The sequence below is a fragment of the Leptodactylus fuscus genome, chromosome 11 (assembly GCF_031893055.1).
Source record: "Leptodactylus fuscus isolate aLepFus1 chromosome 11, aLepFus1.hap2, whole genome shotgun sequence".
Lineage (NCBI taxonomy): Eukaryota > Metazoa > Chordata > Amphibia > Anura > Leptodactylidae > Leptodactylus > Leptodactylus fuscus.
This window is the reverse complement of record NC_134275.1, coordinates 67437609-67461889: the sequence shown is the minus strand read 5'-3', so window position 1 is coordinate 67461889 and position 24281 is coordinate 67437609. Positions and strand designations below refer to the sequence as shown.

At 43.2% G+C, this 24281-nt stretch overlaps 1 protein-coding gene across 3 annotated transcripts in view; it reads left to right on the top strand.

Moving 5' to 3' along the window:
* PASD1 (PAS domain containing repressor 1) overlaps nt 1-24281 on the top strand; it is a 108849-nt gene that overhangs the window by 69192 nt on the left and 15376 nt on the right. For 2 of the 3 annotated variants that reach the window (XM_075259054.1, XM_075259053.1), the window contains exons 6-11: nt 11433-11522; nt 13999-14119; nt 15145-15258; nt 16535-16653; nt 18854-18936; nt 22673-22779. In XM_075259054.1, the coding sequence (XP_075115155.1) occupies nt 11433-11522; nt 13999-14119; nt 15145-15258; nt 16535-16653; nt 18854-18936; nt 22673-22779 (634 nt within the window). Of the gene's footprint in view, nt 1-11430; nt 11523-13998; nt 14120-15144; nt 15259-16534; nt 16654-18853; nt 18937-22672; nt 22780-24281 lie in introns of those variants that run through there. The other variant, XM_075259055.1, reaches the window with a different exon arrangement.

The window sequence follows — 24281 nt, the reverse complement described above, 5'->3', positions numbered from 1 at the left end:
GCTGAAACCTCCTTTCTTAGAACTTTTTTCTGTACTTTCCTCTGTTATTCATCCTAAAAATAAATGGATAAATTGACAACTACAATGGGAATTTATCAAGGCTGGAATTTAACACGTCAGTCTCGATATTCTCTGCATTGCCGGAGGATGCATCTCATTTATAGGAGGAGGTATCTACGTATGCCTAGCCAATGTAGATTGTATGTATAAGGCAGGGGTGCTCACACTTTTTCAGCATGTGAGCTACTTTATAAACTGACCAAGGCAAAAGATCTACTACCCACTTCTTGTGGGCGGGACCAGGGCAGGCCTGTGGGCGGGGCGGGGGTGGGCGTGTCTGTGGGTGGGTCATGCATGTGGGCGGGGGAGCGTGAGAGCAGGAGACAGCGGCGTCCTGTGGCTGTCCAGGGATCCCCGGTGTCTGCTTGCTCACAGCGCAGGCTGAGAGTTATCTCTGGACACTGGCAGGCTGGGGTTGCGGCAGCCCCGCCTGCCAGTGTCCGGAGATGACTCTCAGCCTGCGCTGTGAACAAGCAGACACCGGGGCCCCCTCCATCCCTAAGAGCAGGGAGCGCGTCATCCCCCGGAGCTGCTGCTGCCCGGCCTGCAAGTGTCTGGAGTGCCTGTTCACAGAGCAGGCTGAGAGTCGACTCTCAGCCTGCACTGTGAACAAGCAGACACCGGGTATCCCTGGCTGCATCCCGTGATCGACCTATACGTCCTTTGCAATCGACTGGTAGATCGCGATCGACGTATTGGGCACCCCTGGTATAAGGGATCATAAATCTGACAGGGCTGGTGATCTCTCACATCCCATGGGTCCTGATACCCTTTCAGGAAAGTGAGAAAGAGGGCTAAGGGCCCCTTCACATGGAGTTTACGCTCTGTGTATTCTGTACATTAAGGAGGCATTTTTAAAAAGTGGCATTTTTTTTTGCACAGGTTGTGATTTTACACCAAAACCTGCAACTCTTTCATTCCAGAACACAAGGCATGGTATATTTCCCCCTATGTGTTCCCATTCTCTTTGTCAGTAGGGTGTGTTCCTGCCCATTTTTATACTTTCCGATGAGTCAGACTCTTTAGAGGCGCACCCATGACAGGGAATGGACATGCCGACTTTATCATTCCATACATACAGGAATAACAGAGGAGCAGCCTAATATATAGCTGATAGAAAATGTTTTCTAACATTGCTGTTTCGTAGGGACATATTTACTTCACTAGATATGCAGGATGGGTGACAGGTCCTGTTTAATGGGAGTCGACCCCCGATCCCAAGCATATTCCACTGCCACACCACATTACAGGGCACATTACAGTGATAAACAAGATACCTTCTTAGATAGATTTGGAAAACAACTTTGAAATCTTATGCAAATTTAGGCAATTGGTGCACTGGGGGCGGAACTTTTACCATGGGAGCTGTTCATGTAGAATGCATAGCAGTGGGAAGATGAACTCTCACTGCATTGGTGTAGGCAGGAGATGGGAGGGGTCTGAGGGCTAGAGCAAAGTTCCAGGGAGCGGAAGGTCCGCCCCCAGTGCACCAAGTTCCTAATATAAAGTATAAATAAGATTAGTACATAGTAAATAGTTTTTTCCAAATCTACAAAAGTAACATAAGTAACTAAGGTAGGTTATTGATCACTGTTATGTGCTCTGTAACACTATGGTGACGGGTGAATATGCTTGGGGAGCTGATAGGCCCTCTTTAAGTTGTATAAGGCAGACAGTACAATGACATAGCATTACCTGGGTCATATCATTATCCTATAATGGCACTTGAGCCCCAAGTCTGACAAAGGTTACAGTGGTATTGATTCCTTATAGGTTTATGGGTGTTAATATTTGCAAATTCAGTGTGAATGAAGACTATTGAAATGAACAGGTATGTACTACAGAGAAGAATTCTTCTCCAGGAAGTGACAGCTCAACCTCAAAGGCCCTTATGCAAATAGTACGATAAAGCTTGTGAAAAATGTTTTGCCTGTTATATATTCTCAGGTTCACTGCAGTTTGGATCATGTTAGTAAATTGCACAGATATTTTATGATGGTGGATGTGCATTCATGTGGAATCACATTGCAACCCCGGGGGCACTGCCATTGCATATTCTAGTTGCAAAAGAGTCCAGCACTTCTCAAACTTTTTGCTATTAGAAGCTGCAGTTGCAATACCCTTGGAGTTGCAGACTCCTCTCTCTTATATTGTGAAGGACTCACAGGGCAACCTGGCAATCACATGATGGGAGCCATGGCCAAAGTCTCTGTGTAGCCCTAGGTCAGGGCTGCTGCAACTGCAACTTCTAGTCACTAATAGATCGAGTGCTGTTCAGTTTTTCTGTAACTGGAAATCATAGTCGCAGCACCCTTGGGGTCATAATGTGACTACATTCACTTATATTGTGAAGGAATTGCACTACGGTCTTTGGTCAAGCAATGGAGGTCAACGCCAAAGTCACAGTGTAGCCCCAGCCTTATATACCTATCAGGAGAGGTGACTGCTGCTCTTAATAAAGTCTAAGTTATATTTTTTATACATGGAGTTACAGAAATGTAGTATACAGATACATAATCATACTTTTCATGTATTTAAAGTGTAATTCTTATTTTATTTTATTTTTTTACTTGTGTATAGGGAGGTGTTTGGTGAAATGTTTGTAATATACTTAATTAACCTATCTAACTCCCTTTTAATAGAAAACAGGTTCCAAGCATTGCCAGGGACAGCCTGTCCCATACACCTGTACTTAATGCAGTATGCAGAGTTGTAGCACTTGCCAAATAGAGATGGGGACGGACTGTGTTTTTGACTAAAGACATCTTCGGGTATTTTATCAGCAATACTGCAATCTTCTGATACTCTCAGCTTTCCGTTGATACCAAAACCATTTGTTAGGGAATTGCCAATTGATCAATTTCCCAGTGCTGCTGCTGCGGAAATCAGGGAGGAAGTGGAAGACAGTGACAGTGAGTTCTAAACTTCACCCAGTCCCTGCCCCTACCTACTGGCCACAACGGTCCTAATACAAGGACAACTTAACAACCGTCCCTTCTTTGAACAGAAACAGCACAGAACAAGACAAACAACAAAGAAAAGGAGTCAGCAAATCAAGGGTCAAAGCCAGAGAGACAAAGCAGTACCAAATCGTAATCCAAAAGAGTAGTCACAGGGGAAGCCAAAGATCAGAAGTCAATAATACAATACAATAAGAAGAGAACAGCTTAGGAAGGAACAAAGTCACAATAGCCAGCAAACCCATGTTGGTTGATGACCTGAATATAACAAGTCCAGAACCCGCCCCAGACTTGATTGGGAGACAGGCTGTCAATCACGCGGACAAGGCTAAGGCTGAGTGCAGACAGGATTTTTTGGACCGGAATTTGACACCGAGGCCACCTCAGATTCCAGACCAAAAAAATGGTAGCTGTGACTGGATGCCGGTGCCACTCTGGAATAGGCTCAAGTGAATGGGCCTAGTCAGGAGGGAGTGTCTTCAGGCAGACATCCGCGGCTTAACCGGCTGCAGAATCTGCCTGAGGAAATGGCATGTTGCTTCTTTTTTCCGTAAGCGGGGACAGACTGCTCGCGGAAAAAAGAAATAACCGGCACCCACTGATTGCAATGGAAGACTTTTTTTGGTCAGGATTTTCTGCGTCACAATCCTGACGAAAAAACCCTGTGTGAACTCAGCCTACGATTAGCTGTTTCAGGAGCAAAGGAAGCAAAGGTGCAGGAGATGGGTGTGGTGGAAATTCAATTACAGAGAAGTGGTAATAGAGCAGTGTTCCGACAGAGAACAAGAACCCTAAGCAAGGAATCAAATGGAACACACCTCCTGCACCGCAGCATATGAGTGGAGGGTGGTGCAGAAACCCGAACAGGCGGACACGTTACGCCATTGTTTAAGGCAGTATAAAACCAGAGATAGATCCATTTGAAGTGACCCTACAGCTCTACATATTCCTAATACAAATGAGTATGGATTTCCCTATTAACAGCTCAGTTTGAGAAAATTTTAGAACCTGTTTTCTACTAAAGTGAAGTTAGATAGGTTAATTAAGTATATTACCAAAATGTTCACCACCCCCTACACAATGGCAAAAAAAACCTGCTTTCAATAAATCTGCCTAGTATGTATAATACAAGACCCAAGACAGAGCTCATAAAGAGATCAGAGGTTCTTAAACCAACAGTAACACGTCCACAACTATGTTCTTTTATTCTCCAAAACCGAGTTTAGAAGATGAATCGCCAAAGAAAAATGTAAATGAGTATGTGAGCCTGAGAACCACAGGTTTGCAGCGTCCTGCCGTCTGTATTAGCAGACTGGATCCTCTGCCTGTGTTAGCGATTTGCATGCATTAGAAATCAGTGCCAGCTCTTCTTTAGTCATCAGGCTAATTTATTCTGGGAAACAATGAATCCCGCTCTATACATAATCCAGCCTTTTTTTCTGTTTTTCCACTTGGGCAAGTGGAGGCACAGTATGTCAAGAGTAAAAGGCTTGTTTTCACTGTGAAGAAGGGAGTGGGTAGAGCTGGCATCGGTAATTCTGCAATTATCATGGTAATAGCGTAAGCATTTGAAGAAGCTGTTCCACAGGCACCGCTTGCCTGAAGGGTAATACAGACTTGGCACCACTCTGGGAAGGAGGAAGGAAACAGAGAGAGGCAATGATAATAATGAGCGCGGCTGAGGATAAGAACACACTGCGACCTGGTCAGCTCTGGGTCTCTTGGAAACTGACCAGGACTAGCAGCTTTATGTAATCTTAATGGCTGGCTCATAACCTAAAAATAATCTAAAAGTATTGGTAGATTAAAATGCAAGCATGGATTAACTAATACTACCTAGTCCTTCATCTAACCTGTGCTAGACAATGACCATTTCTGGGGATGACAGTCTATTTATACCTAGTTAGACGGGCACCGCTGCTGGCATCTCAGGTCGTATGAAATGCAGCAGGTCTGTGCCAAGTCTATTGTTGCAACATGTTTTCTTACTATGAGCTAAATCTCCTGCTCCCATCCTACTGTGCAAGGCGATGATCACAGTTCTGTCATGGGTTTTTATGTTTGCGTTCCATCACAAAAACAGAAATCTTGATAAGACACAAATGGACCCCATTGACTATAATGAGGTGTGCCAGGTATATCTTATGAGGGGTTTAGCTGACCATAATGCAGCCCACAAAATTGTGTGGGGCCCTGAAGGTCACAGAGGGCCCCTCAGTGGTGGGTTGCATTATAGCCTTTAAAAAATAAATAAATAGGTTGGACTCATTACTAGAGATGAGCGAACACTAAAATGTTCGAGGTTCGAAATTCGATTCGAACAGCCGCTCACTGTTCGAGTGTTCGAATGGGTTTCGAACCCCATTATAGTCTATGGGGAACATAAACTCGTTAAGGGGGAAACCCAAATTCGTGTCTGGAGGGTCACCAAGTCCACTATGACACCCCAGGAAATGATACCAACACCCTGGAATGACACTGGGACAGCTGGGGAAGCATGTCTGGGGGCATAAAAGTCACTTTATTTCATGGAAATCCCTGTCAGTTTGCGATTTTCGCAAGCTAACTTTTCCCCATAGAAATGCATTGGCCAGTGCTGATTGGCCAGAGTATGGAACTCGACCAATCAGCGCTGGCTCTGCTGGAGGAGGCGGAGTCTAAGATCGCTCCACACCAGTCTCCATTCAGGTCCGACCTTAGACTCCGCCTCCTCCGGCAGAGCCAGCGCTGATTGGCCGAAGGCTGGCCAATGCATTCCTATGCGAATGCAGAGACTTAGCAGTGCTGAGTCAGTTTTGCTCAACTACACATCTGATGCACACTCGGCACTGCTACATCAGATGTAGCAATCTGATGTAGCAGAGCTGAGGGTGCACTAGAACCCCTGTGCAAACTCAGTTCACGCTAATAGAATGCATTGGCCAGCGCTGATTGGCCAATGCATTCTATTAGCCCGATGAAGTAGAGCTGAATTGTGTGTGTTAAGCACACACATTCAGCACTGCTTCATCACGCCAATACAATGCATTAGCCAGTGCTGATTGGCCAGAGTACGGAATTCGGCCAATCAGCACTGGCTCTGCTGGAGGAGGCGGAGTCTAAGGTCGGACCTGAATGGAGACTGGTGTGGAGCAATCTTAGACTCCGCCTCCTCCAGCAGAGCCAGCGCTGATTGGCCGAATTCCGTACTCTGGCCAATCAGCGCTGGCCAATGCATTCTATTAGCCCGATGAAGTAGAGCTGAATGTGTGTGCTTAGCACACACATTCAGCTCTACTTCATCGGGCTAATAGAATGCATTGGCCAATCAGCGCTGGCCAATGCATTCTATTAGCTTGATGAAGCAGAGTGTGCACAAGGGTTCAAGCGCACCCTCGGCTCTGATGTAGCAGAGCCGAGGGTGCACAAGGGTTCAAGTGCACCCTCGGCTCTCCTACATCAGAGCCGAGGGTGCGCTTGAACCCTTGTGCAGCCTCAGCTCTGCTACATCAGAGCCGAGGGTGCGCTTGAACCCTTGTGCACACTCTGCTTCATCAAGCTAATAGAATGCATTGGCCAGCACTGATTGGCCAGAGTACGGAATTCGGCCAATCAGCGCTGGCCAATGCATCCCTATGGGAAAAAGTTTATCTCACAAAAATCACAATTACACACCCGATAGAGCCCCAAAAAGTTATTTTTAATAACATTCCCCCCTAAATAAAGGTTATCCCTAGCTATCCCTGCCTGTACAGCTATCCCTGTCTCATAGTCACAAAGTTCACATTCTCATATGACCCGGATTTGAAATCCACTATTCGTCTAAAATGGAGGTCACCTGATTTCGGCAGCCAATGACTTTTTCCAATTTTTTTCAATGCCCCCGGTGTCGTAGTTCCTGTCCCACCTCCCCTGCGCTGTTATTGGTGCAAAAAAGGCGCCAGGGAAGGTGGGAGGGGAATCGAATTTTGGCGCACTTTACCACGCGGTGTTCGATTCGATTCGAACATGGCGAACACCCTGATATCCGATCGAACATGTGTTCGATAGAACACTGTTCGCTCATCTCTACTCATTACGTATTGGATTATTCCAACTCATTGCATCTGACATTTTACTCACCAATCCCGGTTATTGTTCATGCCCAATCCACTTTGGACTCCAGGGGGTACCACCTACTACGTCCAAACATCACAACCTGATATTGTTCAGTATCCAGATGTAGTGTACGGCAGCCCCTAGAAGATGAAGCGGAGGTGGTACTGAACAAAAGTGGGAATGGGTGAATGAATATTAACGTTACCTTTTGGAATAGTCCAAATGGTAAAGACCTAATATGGGGGCTGTGAAACAGGGAAATATACTCTATTGGGCCAGTTGAAGGGAGAAACATAATGTGTAGAGATCAGTATTGAAAGGAATATACTGTGTAGTCTAATATAGGGGGAAATAGACTGTATGGGGGTCAATAAAGAGAGCTTATGGACCTGAAAATGGGTGGGCAGTGCTGGTAAAGAAGGGATGTGGCTTAGAAATTTTAATTGGGGTCTCCGAAAAGAGAAGTCCATTCCAGGCCTCATTTTGCAAACATGCCTTTTTTCACCTGTAATTCTTGATAGAACCGCCAATGCAGTTGTGAGCATAGCCTAATCTTGTCTTACAGACAGGGGTGTAACTTGAGGGGGTGCAGAGGGTGCAGTCACACCAGAGCCCATGAGCCTTAGGGGACACATAAGCACTGGCATCAGTATTGAGATTGCAGCTTCCATCTGGCCCGTAAGCCAAGGAGACCCACAGATTACCCAAACCACACTAAGCGGACTCCAGCACTGCAAGGCTGCACTGCTAACCACTGAGCCACCGTGTAGCCCCCTCGTTCCAGTCAATTTTTAACCCCCCAGTCCTTTAGTACAAGACATACTGGAGTATACTGATGGGTGAGATTATTCACTTTCTTTAACTTCAAAAGTGGTCCCCCGGCTGGTCATGTGATCAACAGACTGACCTACTGATTCATGTACCATCCGGTTGCAGTGTGACTCGGTAGGTCACCCACTTGGAAGCTAAAGAAAATGAAGGACAACATTATAGTATGCCCCATATGAAAGGGTTGGGGGTTAAAAACAATTACTGGAGTGGGGCTTTAAGTGTCTGGCCCTGAGCTACGTTAGCAATGAGGATAAGCACTACATTCTCTTTAATTAGCTGATTATGGGGGTCCTAGGTGTTGACCCCCCACCAATCTGATGTTGGGTCCCCAAAAACTCCTTTTTTAAAAAAATAAAAAAAAATTTAATCACCCTCCGTTTTCTGTACCATACAGTCACTGAAAGAGAGATCAGATAGTAGCATTTTAAGCAAAATTGAACATAATTAATACCATCATTTATGATGACGAGCGGGAGGAGAAGTTTTCTTTCTAATTTTAGTAAGGGTGCAGCCTGCGCTCATAAATCCACATTGCAATTACGCTTTTACTCATATTGTTTTATTGCCTTGACTTTAGCGGAGATTGTATGTAAAAGTGAGAATATCACAAAACAATGTGTCTACCCAACTCCAGATGTCTCCGAGTTCACGCATTGTAATAACAGAGAGACACAAATATCTACACAAGGGGCTCCGCGGGGAAGTGCTTACGTTTATTGCGCTATTTTTATGTAGTTTTATGTTGTGAAAAGCCCTCATTTTCCATTACACTGGTAATGTCCTATTGTGTGAATCAACACGCTGAGCCTTTCAGTGGCCACATGTTACATTGTCGGACACAGCAGGGCTTACCTCCCATCTAGTAGAAATTGCCAGAAAAACATTGAAAATTTGTAGCAAAAAAATGTCCACAATGCAACGGTAGTGTACGTACACATGGAAGCGGACATAAAGAAGGAGTTGTAGAACCCAATAAATCAATAAAACATGGCAGCTATAATGGGAATTGTATTATATCTGCAATAGCCATTACTGTAGTTATCCTGGACAACAGAGAAATCTCCTTTATTTATATCTATACGTACTGTAGGGAAAAGAGGAGAAATTATCTGATTCTAAAAATGATCTATCCCTGGAACATTTTAATAAAAAAAAATCAGTCACCGCATACTACGGAGTTTATATGGGAGATATTGGAAGAAGCTTCGGTTACGGTAGGGTTTGTACAGTAGGAAATATGTCAACCATATGTCTTATGTTCTTTCACCTAGCCCCACAGATAGATAGGTTAAGGTCCCTGAGTTGGAGACTCCATTGCCAACATATCTGTTTATCCCAATATGCGGATGAGCTCTATGGAGCAACAACGAAGCTCTCATTGCTCCAAAGAGCTGGAGACACCAATACAAAAGGGGAAAATATGAAGATGACCATTACCTAAATGTTACACCGCCATAAGCAGTAACAACATACAGGTCCAAAGCTTTGCGTAGTTTGTCCCTTTGACCCTTGCTCGGCTCTTTCCACAAAGCTAAGTGTTTATAGATCCAATGGACAAGGAAAAAGGAGGCAGGAGGTGCGCTGGTCCAAACGTAAATCCTTTATTCAACACACAACGCGTTTCGGGCTTATCAACCTTTCTCAAGTGCGTACACATAACCCCGAAACGCGTTGTGTGTTCAATAAAGGTTTTACGTTTATACCAGCGTGCCTCCTTTTTTTTTCTACATTGGATGTTCCAGATGCCCAAACAGGTTATTTGGCATATCAAAGGCCTGCTGGGGTCCGTCTATTTGTAGAGGTTCTCTCCACACCCTGGAGGTTAATCACTTACATGTCTACATAGTGGTTGTGAACTATTGTCACAACCACAGAAGGTGAGCCTTCTACCGTATTTGGTATTTTATTCCTTATATTCTACAGTATCACGCTATTAGTGCTTGGCGCTGTGTTTTTCTCTCTTCTCAGTGCAAGTGGTTTATAGAGCCATAGAAAGTCTATTGAGTCTGTTCACTGTTTTTCCAGTACACTGTCTACCAATAAGTATTTGGACACCCATGCAAATGAAGATATCTGTGGTCGTGATGTGCGTCACGCCTTCCGCCGTTAAATAGGAAACTGCATTGACATTAGTGCATTGGCATTAGTCACATGCAAGATGCCACAAAGTGCAGAGTTGTCCAATTATGAGAAAGGGGTAATTGTGGGGTACCACAGAAATGGTCGATCCTTAAGGGATATAGCAAGTAAACTGAATTACCCAAAATCGACAGTGGCCTCTGTGATTACAAAGTGGAAGGTGAACGGTGATTGTTGGAATGTGCCCCGAGTCAGCAGACCCCCGAAACTGGGAGATAGAGACCGACGAGTGCTGGCCAGAGAAACCGCACCCAACCGATGGCTCACATACACCAGGAGTGTCACCAGGCATCCAGGAGTATTGTGTCCATCAATACCATCCGTAAGGAAGTATCTACTGGGGTCTACTGACTATTGAATATGAATAAATGTTGTTTTTCTATTCTATCACAGGTGTCCAAATACTTATTGTAGACAGTGTAAAGCAGAGCTGTGCCAAAGGGCACCAAACTCAACTGAGCCCTTGTTCATTTGTTTCAGTGATCAGTGGGGTTCTTATAACTTGGGCCCCAATGATCAAAACTTCTAGCATGTCACCATGACATGGTAAAAGTCTTATGAGGAGTCTGTGGCCCCTTTACAATATTCTATAGCACTGTGATGCATCCATACAGCCAAGTGCATGGGAAAATTGCCCCATTCACTTTAGTTGGCGGGAGTCATTTCCCTACAGATTGTAGAGTATTCTTGTGATATTCTTAAATATTACAAGATGAATTATCCATTGAACAAGGGGTTAACTGTTGGCTCTTTGCAAAAAGAGACTACCATGGACTCAAAGTGATGTAAGAACATCCATGATGTGTAAATTGTGTGAGCTCTGATGTCTTGATCGAGGGCACGGAATAGAAACCAGTCACATTTTTAGAACACAATTGCTGTAGCTAGAACTTTTCTAATTTCTTTCTGACGTCTGCTGACAGCTATGTTACTAAATGGTAAGTACCTGACAGTCGTAACCCAGAGAAGACAATAGTGATAAAAATATATAGTGATATAGATCTGACAATGAAGAAGACGCGACTGCTATGACATCGGCTTCATGTATACGTACAGTGTGATATGGAGCTGACAATTAGAATATTCTGAATCTGACAATAATGATGCCAAACTGCTCGAGCTATATTATAAAAGAGAGTGCTCTAATGATCACATACAGCATATATGTGACATTGATTCTGTGTGACTGTATGGCCTGCTTCAGGCGGATTTCAGCCTTTCCTAAAAATAAGCTTAGATAAAAATAAATTGAATTGCCATCTGCATGGTCTATAAATAGCAAGTCTTGGCACTTTACAAAAAAATCAATGCGCGGTTTGATTTAACACTTCAAGAGAAGATTGAATTTGTGTTTTTGTTTGGTAGGCTCTGGATGGGTTTCTCATTGCGCTGACCACAGACGGCATGATAATATACGTTTCTGACAGCGTTTCGTCCCTTCTTGGTCATTTACCGGTAAGTTATCTAACTTATCAATTAATAGATCAATATGTGTAGATAAGATAGATAGATGATAGCTAGATAGATGATTGATAGATAGATAGATAGATAGATAGATAGATAGATAGATAGATAGGAGATAGATAGATAGATAGATAGATAGATAGATGATTGATAGATAGATAGATAGGAGATAGATAGATAGATAGATAGATAGATAGATAGATAGATGATAGCTAGATAGATGATTGATTGATAGATAGATAGATAGATAGATGATAGCTAGATAGATAGATAGATAGATAGATAGATAGATAGATGATTGATAGATAGGAGACAGATAGATAGATAGATAGATAGATAGATAGATAGATAGATAGGAGATAGATAGATAGATAGATAGATAGATAGATAGATGATAGATAGATAGATAGATAGATAGATAGATAGATAGGAGATAGATAGATAGATAGATAGATAGATAGATAGATAGATAATAGATAGATAGATAATAGATAGATAGATGATAGATAGATAGATAGATAGATAGATAGATAGATAGATAGATAGATAATACTATAGATAGATAGATAAATAGATAGATAGATAGATAGATAGGAGATAGATAGATAGATAGATAGATAGATAGATAGATAGATAGACAGATAGATAGCGAGAGAGATAGATGATAGGAGATAGATAGATAGATAGATAGATAGATAGATAGATAGAGTGAATGACAGCTAGCAGAGATCTAGAAAGCTGTGAGGAACTGATACAGAAAATATAGTGGAAAAATGTAAAAAAATTTCATTATACAAACAATAACATCTATCTGAAACTTAGATGACCCCTATAACTAATACATGCAGTTCCTGTTTCACATCTCATTTCTGCTGATTAATTGCCTGAAATTAATGATCACCTATTTATATCCGGAGAGGCTGCAGGTAGTCTTTTATATTCTACCAACAGTGACCTCTGCAGGCGTCATACGGTAGTACATGATGTGCATGTAATTGAATAGGCTACATGGTCGCATTGAGTCCTCCAAAGTAAAGAGCTCTTCTTTGCTCTCATCTATGGATTCTCTAGACCAGCCTCTATAAGTTTCATAGCGATTTTGTACCTCTGAAAGCTGCGTACTTAGATGTAGCTCCACTTCTTCTGAACAAGTAAGAGTAGAACCAGGTGATTGTAACTGCATTGTTGTCCCCAGTAATGGTAACTATATCCATATATATATATATATATATATATATATATATAACATGTGTATATAAAGAACAATATAAGAACGTTCCTCATGACTTTTATAACCATCAAATAAACTCATAAAATAACTTGTCATTATACCCGTCATATAAACTGATCCTGAAGTGTCTGTATGATATACAGTATTGCGCAAATGTTTTAGGCAGGTGTGGTAAAATTCTGCAAAGTAAGAATGCTTTCAGAAATAGAAGTGTTAATAGTTTCTTTTTGTCAATTAACAAAATTCATCCAATATACTAACTAGGCAGATGTCAGGGGACGACGGAATAGGCATATCCAATACTGCTGAAAGGAGATCCATGGTCCCTAAGGATTGTATAATAGGACATGCCCATACACTATGCCAGAAATCTATGTGAGTATCTAAGGCATCCTAGGTGGGATACACGGCCCATTTAGTGTAAATGAGTAGGTGTCAGATACCATTGGTGTAGTATATAAACCTGGATAAGACTAGATGTTGAAACGCAGTGTTTTTTGCTGTGGCTTTTTGAGCCAAAGCCAGAAGTGGATTGAGTAGAAGGTAGTAGTATACAGGGTTCCTATATATTTCCCATTCCTTTTGTAGCCATTCTTGGCTTTGACTCAAAAAAACGCTGCAAAATCTGCAAGAACAAAAGCTGCACTTCTGCAACGTGGGGCCAAAGCTTTGATATGTTCTTAGATGGGAAACAAATTGGGCTGATTCCAGGATTCTCTAGTAAGTTTTGTCTATGAGATTGAGAATTAGAGACCGCAGATGTGTCAGAGTGGAACATCTTAGCCTGAATCAGGTGAGCATAGAGGCCAGGAATGAAACCCCTGCGTCCATGAGATCAGAGAAAACCTATCAGGGGATAGTTGGAGATTTGAGTATCAGGTTAGGAAAATTGGGGGGTCATCATGTCATAGTTGAAGGAACTAGAAGAACTGAGTTCTTGGGATATTCTGTGCATTGGTGGTAAAAGCACCCTGGTTGTAAATGACAGAGACCTCATACTGTTCCTACAAGGGGCATCAGGAAGACAGAGTAGCTCCGTCAAGCCAGGGTTATGCCATGAAGTCTCAGCCGGTATGTCAGTGTATGCAGCTACCTTCTAATTTGGAAAGCATTCTTATTTTTCAGCATTATTTCACAAACCTGCCTAAAACTTGCAGAACACTGTAAGTCGCATTATCCTGTACGTTCACAGTCCTATACGAGGCTTTCTCTTTACTGAACATCTTTTTGTATCAGTCAGATTTGGTGGACCAAAATATATTGAACTTCCTGCCGGAGCGGGAACATGGAGAAGTGTATAAGATGTTGGCTCCACATATTCTCATGACGGAACCGATCACTCCAGAATTTTTCAACAGTAAGTAAACTCGTAATAGATCATGATGACGTATGAGATTCTGTTCTAGTTCAGGATGTCCTAGAATACTGATAAAATATACAAATCTGACACTAAAAACAGACACATGATTCATTGCCATGGCTCCGGATATTGCAGTACAGATGGAGATGAGTTATAGCATCGACTCCTAAGGTAGCCTCTTACTATGAGACGCGTGACGCATAACTAACATGGTATAGTATGGAGAGCATATGGTATACATGAGGTCCAGGACCAGAATCGTCCTATAGCAGGTAGACATCTACAGGATGACTATTTTTGCATTCAGTCTTTTGACTAAAGTAATAGTCAATATTAGCATAGCCACATCCCTGGTGGTCTAGGGTGGTGAAGGGGTTTGTAGGTCCATCCTTGGTATCTATGAGGCGTAATATATTCATATATTTAGCAGACAGAGATGTATATAGAACTACAAAGTGAGGAGGACTTGTGTATACCCTACATCAATTGGAGGGTCCAACAGTGAGAAAGAGTTCCCCGTAGAATTGTAGACCAATATGGACCCACCAGTCTGTTTTTTGTTGGCTGCCCATACTGCTGTGAGCCTTGTCTAGACGTATTTTTCCGCCCATGGTTTTTACTATATATCCATATGCCACAACGGTTAAAATAAATTGTGTAAAAATCTGGAAACGCGTTGCGTCTGAATCCTGGAAGTGTTTATAGCATCGTATCCAGTCATAAGGGGTGAGGGCCAGTGGTGGAGACATTTCTGGAGCACTTTATAGGAGGTTGTAAACTTGCACCCTATTAAATACATGCAAAATATGCGGTTCATTAAATTTACTTCTCAATAAAACGAAAGTATGTCATGAACGGCATATTTGTATGAACAATGCATTGTCTCACAGTTTTATAAGGTGGGAAATAGGAGGGGAAATTGGACTCAATGTAATGAGTGGTAGAAAACAATGAACAGATATTACATAGTTTTATAATTGACCATTTGTACTCATTTTGTGGTGTGACATTTCCATTTTCAGATGACAAACAAGTAGAATTTTGCTGTCATTTAGCGAGAGGAAGCCTGGACCCAAACGAACCTCCAACTTACGAATATGTAAAATTTGTCGTAGATTTTAAGTTTTTTACACACGGTGAGTATTTTGTTTGTAAAATATTATTAGATGTAATGACCGCACAACTAAATAAAATATACTGTATATATATATATAGTGTGTATATATATATATATATATATATATATATATATATATATATATATATAGTGATTGTGAAGAGTAGCAACAGATAACCTTTTGTTGTTACGATACAGCCGATACTGCAAAACTTTGCTGTAGAGATGTAGCAGTGGTGTCGCTAGCCAGGGTGCAGAAGGGGTGGCTGTCCTGGGCCTACTGACTCTGTGGGGCCCACTTCGGGACCGTCAGTAATGCTTTTAACTGGAAAGGTGTCTGCAGACACCGATCTAGTTAAAACCCATCAATGTCTTGTAAAGCTCAAGCCACTTCAGGCCTATGATTTACAAGACAGGCTGGTGCCTGTGGATGCGCCTCTTATGTTGGCTTCAGTCTTACGTCCAGCTATATGGACACATACGCTATTATAATGAACAACACGGTAACCTTATGTAAAATGGTAATTTACAAGTGTTTCCCAATTAACCTTATGCCAAGAGCTCTTCTGCCATCCATACATATTCAATGTGATAATGAGCGGCCTAGCGTTGTCAGTGACTAACATGGCTCTATGTCTTATATCAATGTGAGTAATTCTACTATTGTGCTATTCAATACCAATGGAAAACATCTCATTATAAGTCTCAGCATTTGTTTTTCAGTCTCTTTATTCACAGCATTGACATGAGATTTATCTCATCAGGAATTGGGTTACTAATAGATGAGATGTGTAAATTCACATGAATTTGTCATTATTCACGGAAGCAGAGATTTGTCATGTAGTATAAGATGCATGAATGATTATTGCATACCATGAAATCTGGTTACAAAAACAGATCTACAGATCGCAGTTTGTCATTGAACTGATATGTAGAGGTAAGGATGTAATTGCACTCAGTGCAAGGCCCTTCTTAGGCTGAGACCCCACATTGCAAACGCATGTGTGGAATAACAACATAGCGGCAAAATCGCATTGTGCCACAGCAATGTAACAACACGTTGCATTAAAGTCGCACAATTATAGGATGAACAAACACTTGTAAGTTTGGGAATATTATTTCCCCAGAGTCGCAGCTTAAAGTAATCCACCTTTACCTTAAGGTGCAGCTATGATAAGATCATGTCGTGCTATGTGTGCACCTGAACTGCTGACACAAGGACAATTGTGTTCTGATCAGTAGAAAAATCTCATCTTAAATGTGCTGATGTGGCCACCTGTCTGCTTCTATTACAGTGCCTACATCCTCATATAATGGCTTTGAGTCAGCTGTTGCAAGGGCGTTCCGGTCAGCCACGGAAGAGCAGATATGTCTTGTAGCGACAGTCCGTCTTGTCACGCCACAGTTTCTGAAGGTGAGTACAATAAGGGTTTTATAATATGCAGGTATTGGGGTGGGATAAGGTGCTTTCTTACCTTGGGTGCATATGACAAATTGTCCACCACATCCTTAAAGGGATTCTACCATTAAAACTCTTGATTTTCTAGGTAACACGTTGGAATAGCCTTTAGAAAGGCTATTCGTCTCTTACCTTTGGAAGTGATCTCCACCGCGCCGTTCGTTCAAAATACCGGTTTGTACCGGTATGCTAATTAGTTCTCTCGCAGCCATGGGGGCGTCCCCCAGCGCAGGAGATGCAATGGGGGCATCCCCATTGCTGCTCGAAAACCGACTCCAGCGCTGCCTCTGTCTTCTTCTGCATCCGCCCCTTCCTTCTTCGGCTTGATGTCGGACGCCTTTGCAGTACGCTCTGTTCGGTGAACGCCGCCGAACGTACTGCGCATGCCCTCAGACATTATGCCGACACCGCAATTTCGCGCATGCGCAGTACGTTCAACAAAGTTCGCCGAACAGCGCGTACTGCGCAGACGTCCGACGTCAAGCCAAAGAAGGAAAAGGCGGATGCAGAAGAAGACAGAGGCGGCGCTGGAGTCGGTTTTCAAGCAGCAATGGGGACGCCCCCATCGCATATCCTGCGCTGGAGCCCGCCCCCATCGCTGCGAGAGAACTAATTAGCATACCGGTACAAACCGGTATTTTGAACAAACGACGCATCGGAGATCACTTCCAAAGGTAGGAGACGAATAGCCTTTCTAAAGGCTATTCTGACGTGTTACCTAGAAAAAATAGTTTTTTAATGGTAGAATCCCTTTAACCCTAATTTAGTATAGGAGAGTATCCTTCAGTCCCTATGACATATTGTTAGGATAGCAGTTCAGAGCCAAAGTGAGAACCAGCACTATATACACAGATTTAAATGGTTAACACGGCGCCATGTGTCCTACACCCCACGAGCTGCACCAACTCCGACCCCACAATGGTGTTCACCAGAACCACAGATGGTGGAGATGGACTTGGCTGCATTGCCAAGTGGAGCAACAAGGGTTGGGAAATGCCAAACACACAGTAAACCAGACAATGAGGTCTCTTATCAGCAGATGTTTCAGGTTGCGGTCAATGTACAAGGATTCAGAAGGCTGCGGTGGGTGGTCAGCAAGTGTCAGCAGAGAGTAAAGCGTAGTCCAGGTTGTCAACAAGAGGGCAACACAGTGCAGTGGGAAATCCAAAGGGAACGTCAGGCCGACCGAGTCAGTAACAGGAGTGGTAGAGCAGTACAAAACAGTGTTCAGGAAGCAGAGGTCTAGCGGCAAGCCGGGGTCATAAACAAGAGCAGGCACAGCACAAAATCAGGAGGCAAAGGCAAGGTCAGAGATAAAGGCAATGGGGTCAGAAACACAGGTAATCAGATAACAGGAGAATGCTTACTATCAGGAAACAGAGTACAATAGAATAGCCATCAGCGGTCCAGACCCAGAGCCCTCCTTAAATAGGCTCCGGCCCGCTGTTAGGCCGAAACCGAAAGTCCCCCAACCAGAATGTGCTCCATAATCTCCCCATGGACCCAGACACAATGAAAAGTGGTGGTGCTTGGAAGTGTTCCCCTCTCAGAAATTAAGGCAGGTTCACCAATGGCGAACTCCACTTCGGCCTTGTCTATTATAGTATTTAGTTGCGTGAATCCAGAATAAGAAACATAAAACATCCTCTTAGGAACTTGCCAAATTGTGCTAAATGTAGACGCACAGGGCGCTTTATTTGGATTGGGGAAAGGCCCTTTCTAGTGGGATTACTCGTCCTTGCTGTTCCTATAGGATACAGGCCATTGTTTTTGGACCTGTAGGTCCATGGAAGCAATGTTAATGACGTTCACACTTTTTCCTGTGCTCTACATTTTGCATTTGTTTTATTTCATGTAAAAATTCAATAAAATTTGATTACACCCAACAAAGTTCCATTATTTCACATACAGACCTATAAAATGGGTTCTGCTTCTAAGTCAGCCCCCTCTGTATGTTGTCCCATGATGAAGTAGCGGCATTACAAAGACACAATTCACTTCCTTTGTTAGACATCCTTCGACATCTGAGACCTTACATTATAATCCGTTGTTTTGCTTTATACTTCTCCTTGTCTTTTATACGACTTTATGTTGCTATAACAAATCTCTCTTTTGCTACAATAGGATTTTCATTTGTGTCTTCCTATGTTTGCAGGAATTGTGCAATGTAGAAGAGCCTTGTGAAGAATTTACTTCGAGGCACAGTTTAGAGTGGAAATTTCTCTTCTTAGACCACAGGTGAAAAACAAAATCAAACTTAAAGACCGTAAAAGCAATTTCCTTTTACAGATCCAAAAGAAAGGGCGAGACACATCTAAAAGTATCAAAGGTGCAGAATACTGCAGAACACACAGTTATCATAGTACAATGAGGGAATACACCGTAGGCATGATATAAAGCTATAAGTATGGATTCTGTACCCTGTATCTCATCACCCCCAGTGGACGTGCGATGTCAATTATACCTGCGGAAACGCTGATGTTTTCTGTATAGGTAGAACATGGACAGAAAGTCCACAAAGGAAAACGGTGCAGGCTTTCTGTGAATGCTGCAAAATAAAACACAACGCGTTTCAGCCACAGACTTTTTCAGAGCACTTTTTGCCTAAACTGCACCTATTTTCAGCCAGAATTCAGTCTCAGCCCCATTAAGTCATATGTCGGGTTGAGCGATCAGGATTGGAAAAGATCAATCAAATTTCATGATTTCGATCGGGATCTGCTGGAAAATGATCGAAAATCGGATTTTGAAATTTCAAGATCAGCTCAACCCTAAAAGTGACTTTTCCCATAGCGAAGCATTGACTAGGGTTGAACGATCGGGATCGGGAAAGATTGGATCCCCATCGGCGATCAAGCAAATTTCACAATCGCGATCCACTGGAAAATGATCGGAAATCAGATTTTAAAATCAATCCTGAAATCTCAAGATCGGCTCAACCCTAGTTGTATGGTGACTTACAAATCTGCATTATATCCTACTAGGTAGACATTAAGATGGGCAGCTAATTCTGCAGTGTTATCTACATGTAATGTCATTGATTCATTCATTTAGTAATATTTCATCCAGTTTCTCAGTCATTTCTACCTGTGACTTTCTTTTTCTTGAGATGTTTATCACAGTTGCTCAAATCTTTGTCTCTTTCTCAATGAGCAAACACGTATTTACTTAGTTCACTGCCAGGACGTAAGACAGGCAGGCTGAACTAAATGTGATGACGTAATGGGTCGCAGTACGATGGTACATTGTAAGACTAAGGCTGTTGCAGATGTGTGATGGTGGTGGGAGATGTTCTGTGACTTATCATCTACACAACTTAGGGTGTGATCCGAATTTCAGGGTTCACCATAATGTCCCCAGCACACTTCGGCACCTGCACACAGCATGCTGTCCACTTTCACATCCCTTCTTACAGTAATTTTGAAGTGTGTGAAAGAAGTAATCCGGCTGTAGATTGAATTACTGACTAGCCACAGGGTTTAGTTTATGGTTTGGGATTAGAAAGAGGATTAAGTTCTGTGTGATTCGCCTGTATAAACCTCATCTACAGCTGCGATTCTTTATGGGTTATACTTGTAAATTTGTAGTGTATTTTGCTCATCTTTGTTCACAACCAGGTTTGGAGGGTGCCCTGTGCAGTTCTCTCTATTAACTCTTTCCCCCTTATAAGACTTTGATACAGGGCACACATAACCCTAAAACTAAACCAGGGAATCTACAGTAGCCAATTCAATGCAGCTTAAATTTCAGGGTCACTGGTGCCCCCCCGCACTTCCCCTTTAGAAGTGGCGACCCCACAGATCATGCACCCTTTGGTCACTACTTTATAGTTTATGTATAGTTCATGCACATAGCTAATGGTCATTACAGTACACTACATCTCCTTTACCGACCCAGAGCTGCATTCATAATTCTGCTGTTCATCATTGCAGTCAACAGACTTGTCCTCAGACATAGCGCTAAGAGCTGAGATCCTATAATACAGAGTGGAAGTTAGATATGGTTGAGCAGACCCTGAAGGAGAAGACATGTAAATGTTGCTGTAGTATATAATAAAGACTATATTATATTGACTATATAAGACTATAGTGTGTACAAGAAAGCTTTTAGAAAATGTTTTCAAGGTTACTCAATGTTTTAAGAAGACTCCAGGGGAGTTCATCACTTGCTATGAGCTCTATGCAAGCCTAAGATCCTCCGGTAAAATTAATTCTGCAGGGCTACCATACAACTATATACAAATGTTACCTGACACCTGTCACAATGTCTGAAATATTTCCAACATTTTTTAGTAGTGTCTTGGTGCCTATCCCTTGCCTAAATCTGTTTCTTTCATGGGTTCCTATCAGTAGTCTGCTTAGACTGTTTCTCTCATGGGGTCCTGTTAGTAGTCTGCTGTCTGGTCCTTGTCTTGGACTGCTTCTGTCATGGGGTCCTGTTAGTAGTCTGCTACCTGGCTCTTGTCTCGGACTGTTTCTGTCATGGGGTCCTGTTAGTAGTCTGCTGCCTGGCCCTTGACTCGGACTGTTTCTCTCATGGAGTCTTGTCAGTAGTCTGCTGCCTGGCCCTTGCCTTGAACTGTTTCTCTCATGGGGTCCTGTTAGTAGTCTGCTGCCTGGCCCTTGTCTCGGACTGTTTCTCTCATGGGGTCCTGTTAGTAGTCTGCTGCCTGGCCCTTGCCTCGGACTGTTTCTCTCATGGGGTCCTGTTAGTAGTCTGCTGCCTGGTCCTTGTCTCGGACTGTTTCTCTCATGGGGTCCTGTTAGTAGTCTGCTGCCTGGCCCTTGTCTCGGACTGTTTCTCTCATGGGGTCCTGTTAGTAGTCTGCTGCCTGGCCCTTGTCTCAGCGCTGTTTCTCTCATGGGGTTCTGTCAGTAGTCTGCTGCCTGGCCCTTGTCTCGGACTGTTTCTCTCATGGGGTTCTGTTAGTAGTCTGCTGCCTGGCCCTTGTCTCAGAGCTGTTTCTCTCATGGGGTCCTGTCAGTAGTCTGCCTTCTGTCCCTTGCCTCGGACTGTTTCTGTCATGGGGTCCTGTTAGTAGTCTGCTGCCTGGCCCTTGTCTCAGACTGTTTCTCTCATGGGGTGTCTGTCAGTAGTCTGCTGCCTGGCCCTTGCCTCGAACTGTTTCTCTCATGGGGTCCTGTCAGTAGTCTGCTGCCTGGTCCTTGTCTCTGATTGTTTCTGGCGGATTCTGGGGAGGAAAGGTATTCTAGATACTCTAAGATACTCTATGCCTAGATTTCATCTCAACCACCATATGCATCTGTATAAGATAAACCAAAATGTTGTTAAATAAGCTGCACAGTTTACTATGGACATATAGGCAGGTTAAGATGCTGCATGCTATCTGTATGCAGGGGTTAAGGGCGCACGCAAGGACCCGCCAGGGGATTCACCTGCCCTCTTTGGCCATGGTATTTAGAGCCAGGGTGAGGGCATCAAACTGAACCTTTGCCCCAGGTGAAAGACAACCTTGCTACAGCTTGCTCAGGCATGTAGTGAACCTAGATAACTCTGACCAGGATTCTAGGGCATATAATGCTGTCAAATCTCTCAGGTTTAGCAATGTCTGCAGGGCTAGCACTGGAAGGCTGCCATGATTGTTTGCTGTAAAGAATGGGGAAGTAGATCTTTATATACCTGGACCAGGTATTTTGCTTTGGGCAAGTATACTGCTTCCTGGATTCACAGCTGCAGTTTCTATTTGTGGGGCTCTTGGGAAATGCAGTGATATTCACGTCCTGAATGGTTTCTACTACATGATACATGGATAAAACGCCATAACACATAACCACAAACACTGACCACATTCAGCAAACCATTGTCATTGTCATTAAAACAGGTTGCTGGCTCCTGGTAATGTGTCCGCCTATAGGGTGCTGCAGAGATGGCTGCTTTTAGATTGAGCATTGTGTTCTTTGGTGTTCTAGTAACCAATGCAGCCCCCAATAACATCGATCTTTTATCATTTCAGGGCGCCACCTATAATTGGCTATTTACCCTTTGAAGTGCTGGGGACATCGGGGTATGATTACTACCACGCAGATGACCTGGAGCTCCTAGCAAGATGCCATGTTCACTGTGAGTTTTCATTGCTTTGCTTCTCAGAACTTCCAGATTTCATTCATGCAGTTAGCTATGGCTTTAGATACATCTGTAAGCGAAAGTGAAACATATATAATGCATTAAGTGCAGTGCGTTTAGGCATTTAGTTACGTACCTTACCAAGAGTAGCGCCCAGGCATGATGCAAACTACTGTAGTCTTATCCTACTACTTAGAACAGTGATGACTAACTTTTTGTGCTCGGGGAGTCAAAATTCGTAAAAAAAACACTACCTTAATTCTGGTGCCATGTCAAACTTGTATGCCCCCCCCCACACACAGTTTATGACCCCCTTTTATAACCCCTGGACAGTTTATGACCCCCTTTTATACTCCCTGGACAGTTTATGACCCCCTTTTATACTCCCTGGGCAGTTTATGACCCCTTTTATACCCCCTGGACAGTTTATGACCCCCTTTTATACCCCCTGGACAGTTTATGACCCCCTTTTATACCCCCTGGACAGTTTATGACCCCCTTTTATACCCCCTGGACAGTTTATGACCTCCTTTTATACTCCCTGGACAGTTTATGACCCCCTTTTATACTCCCTGGGCAGTTTATGACCCCCTTTTATACCCCCTGGACAGTTTATGACCCCCTTTTATACTCCCTGGGCAGTTTATGACCCCCTTTTATACCCCCTGGACAGTTTATGACCCCCTTTTATACCCCCTGGACAGTTTATGACCCCCTTTTATACCCCCTGGACAGTTTATGACCCCCTTTTATACCCCCTGGACAGTTTATGACCCCCTTTTATAACCCCTGGACAGTTTATGACCCCCTTTTATAACCCCTGGACAGTTTATGACCCCCTTTTATACCCCCTGGGCAGTTTATGGCCCCCTTTTATACCCCTGGACAGTTTATGACCCCCTTTTATACCCCCTGGACAGTTTATGACCCCCTTTTATACCCCCTGGACAGTTTATGACCCCCTTTTAAACCCCCTAGACAGTTTATGACCCCCTTTTATACTCCCATAAAGTATACGAACCCTTTTTCCCTCCACCCCCACACAGAGTAGCGGTCGATAATTTTTACTCACTTGTCCACCCTCCAGTCCTGTCCGCTTCCGCCTTCTGGGTGTAATGTAGCCAACCCTTTGATACGCATGTCATAGGTTCCCCATCACTGACCTAGAGACTATATATAAAAGTAGAAGAACACAGAACTCCAAATCTTGTTCCATCTCAAGATGTGTAGCCTTGAACGCTAACTAGTCTTCAGGTTTTGAAGGCTTCCACCCTTGTCTATGATTTACAAGCTGTCTACACCATGCACCCTCTCTATGGGCTCCTGAAGTGGTGCAGTTATTTCCCTTGTTTTATACGCCATGCAGACTGGTATCTCAGCTCCAAGTGTTTTTATACAATTGAAAATAAAGTGACAGAATACTCCGATAAATCCCAAGTGTTTACCAAGCCGCACGGAGAGCTGTGCTGCAGCCGCTCAGCCTATGAAAAATCCTGCTC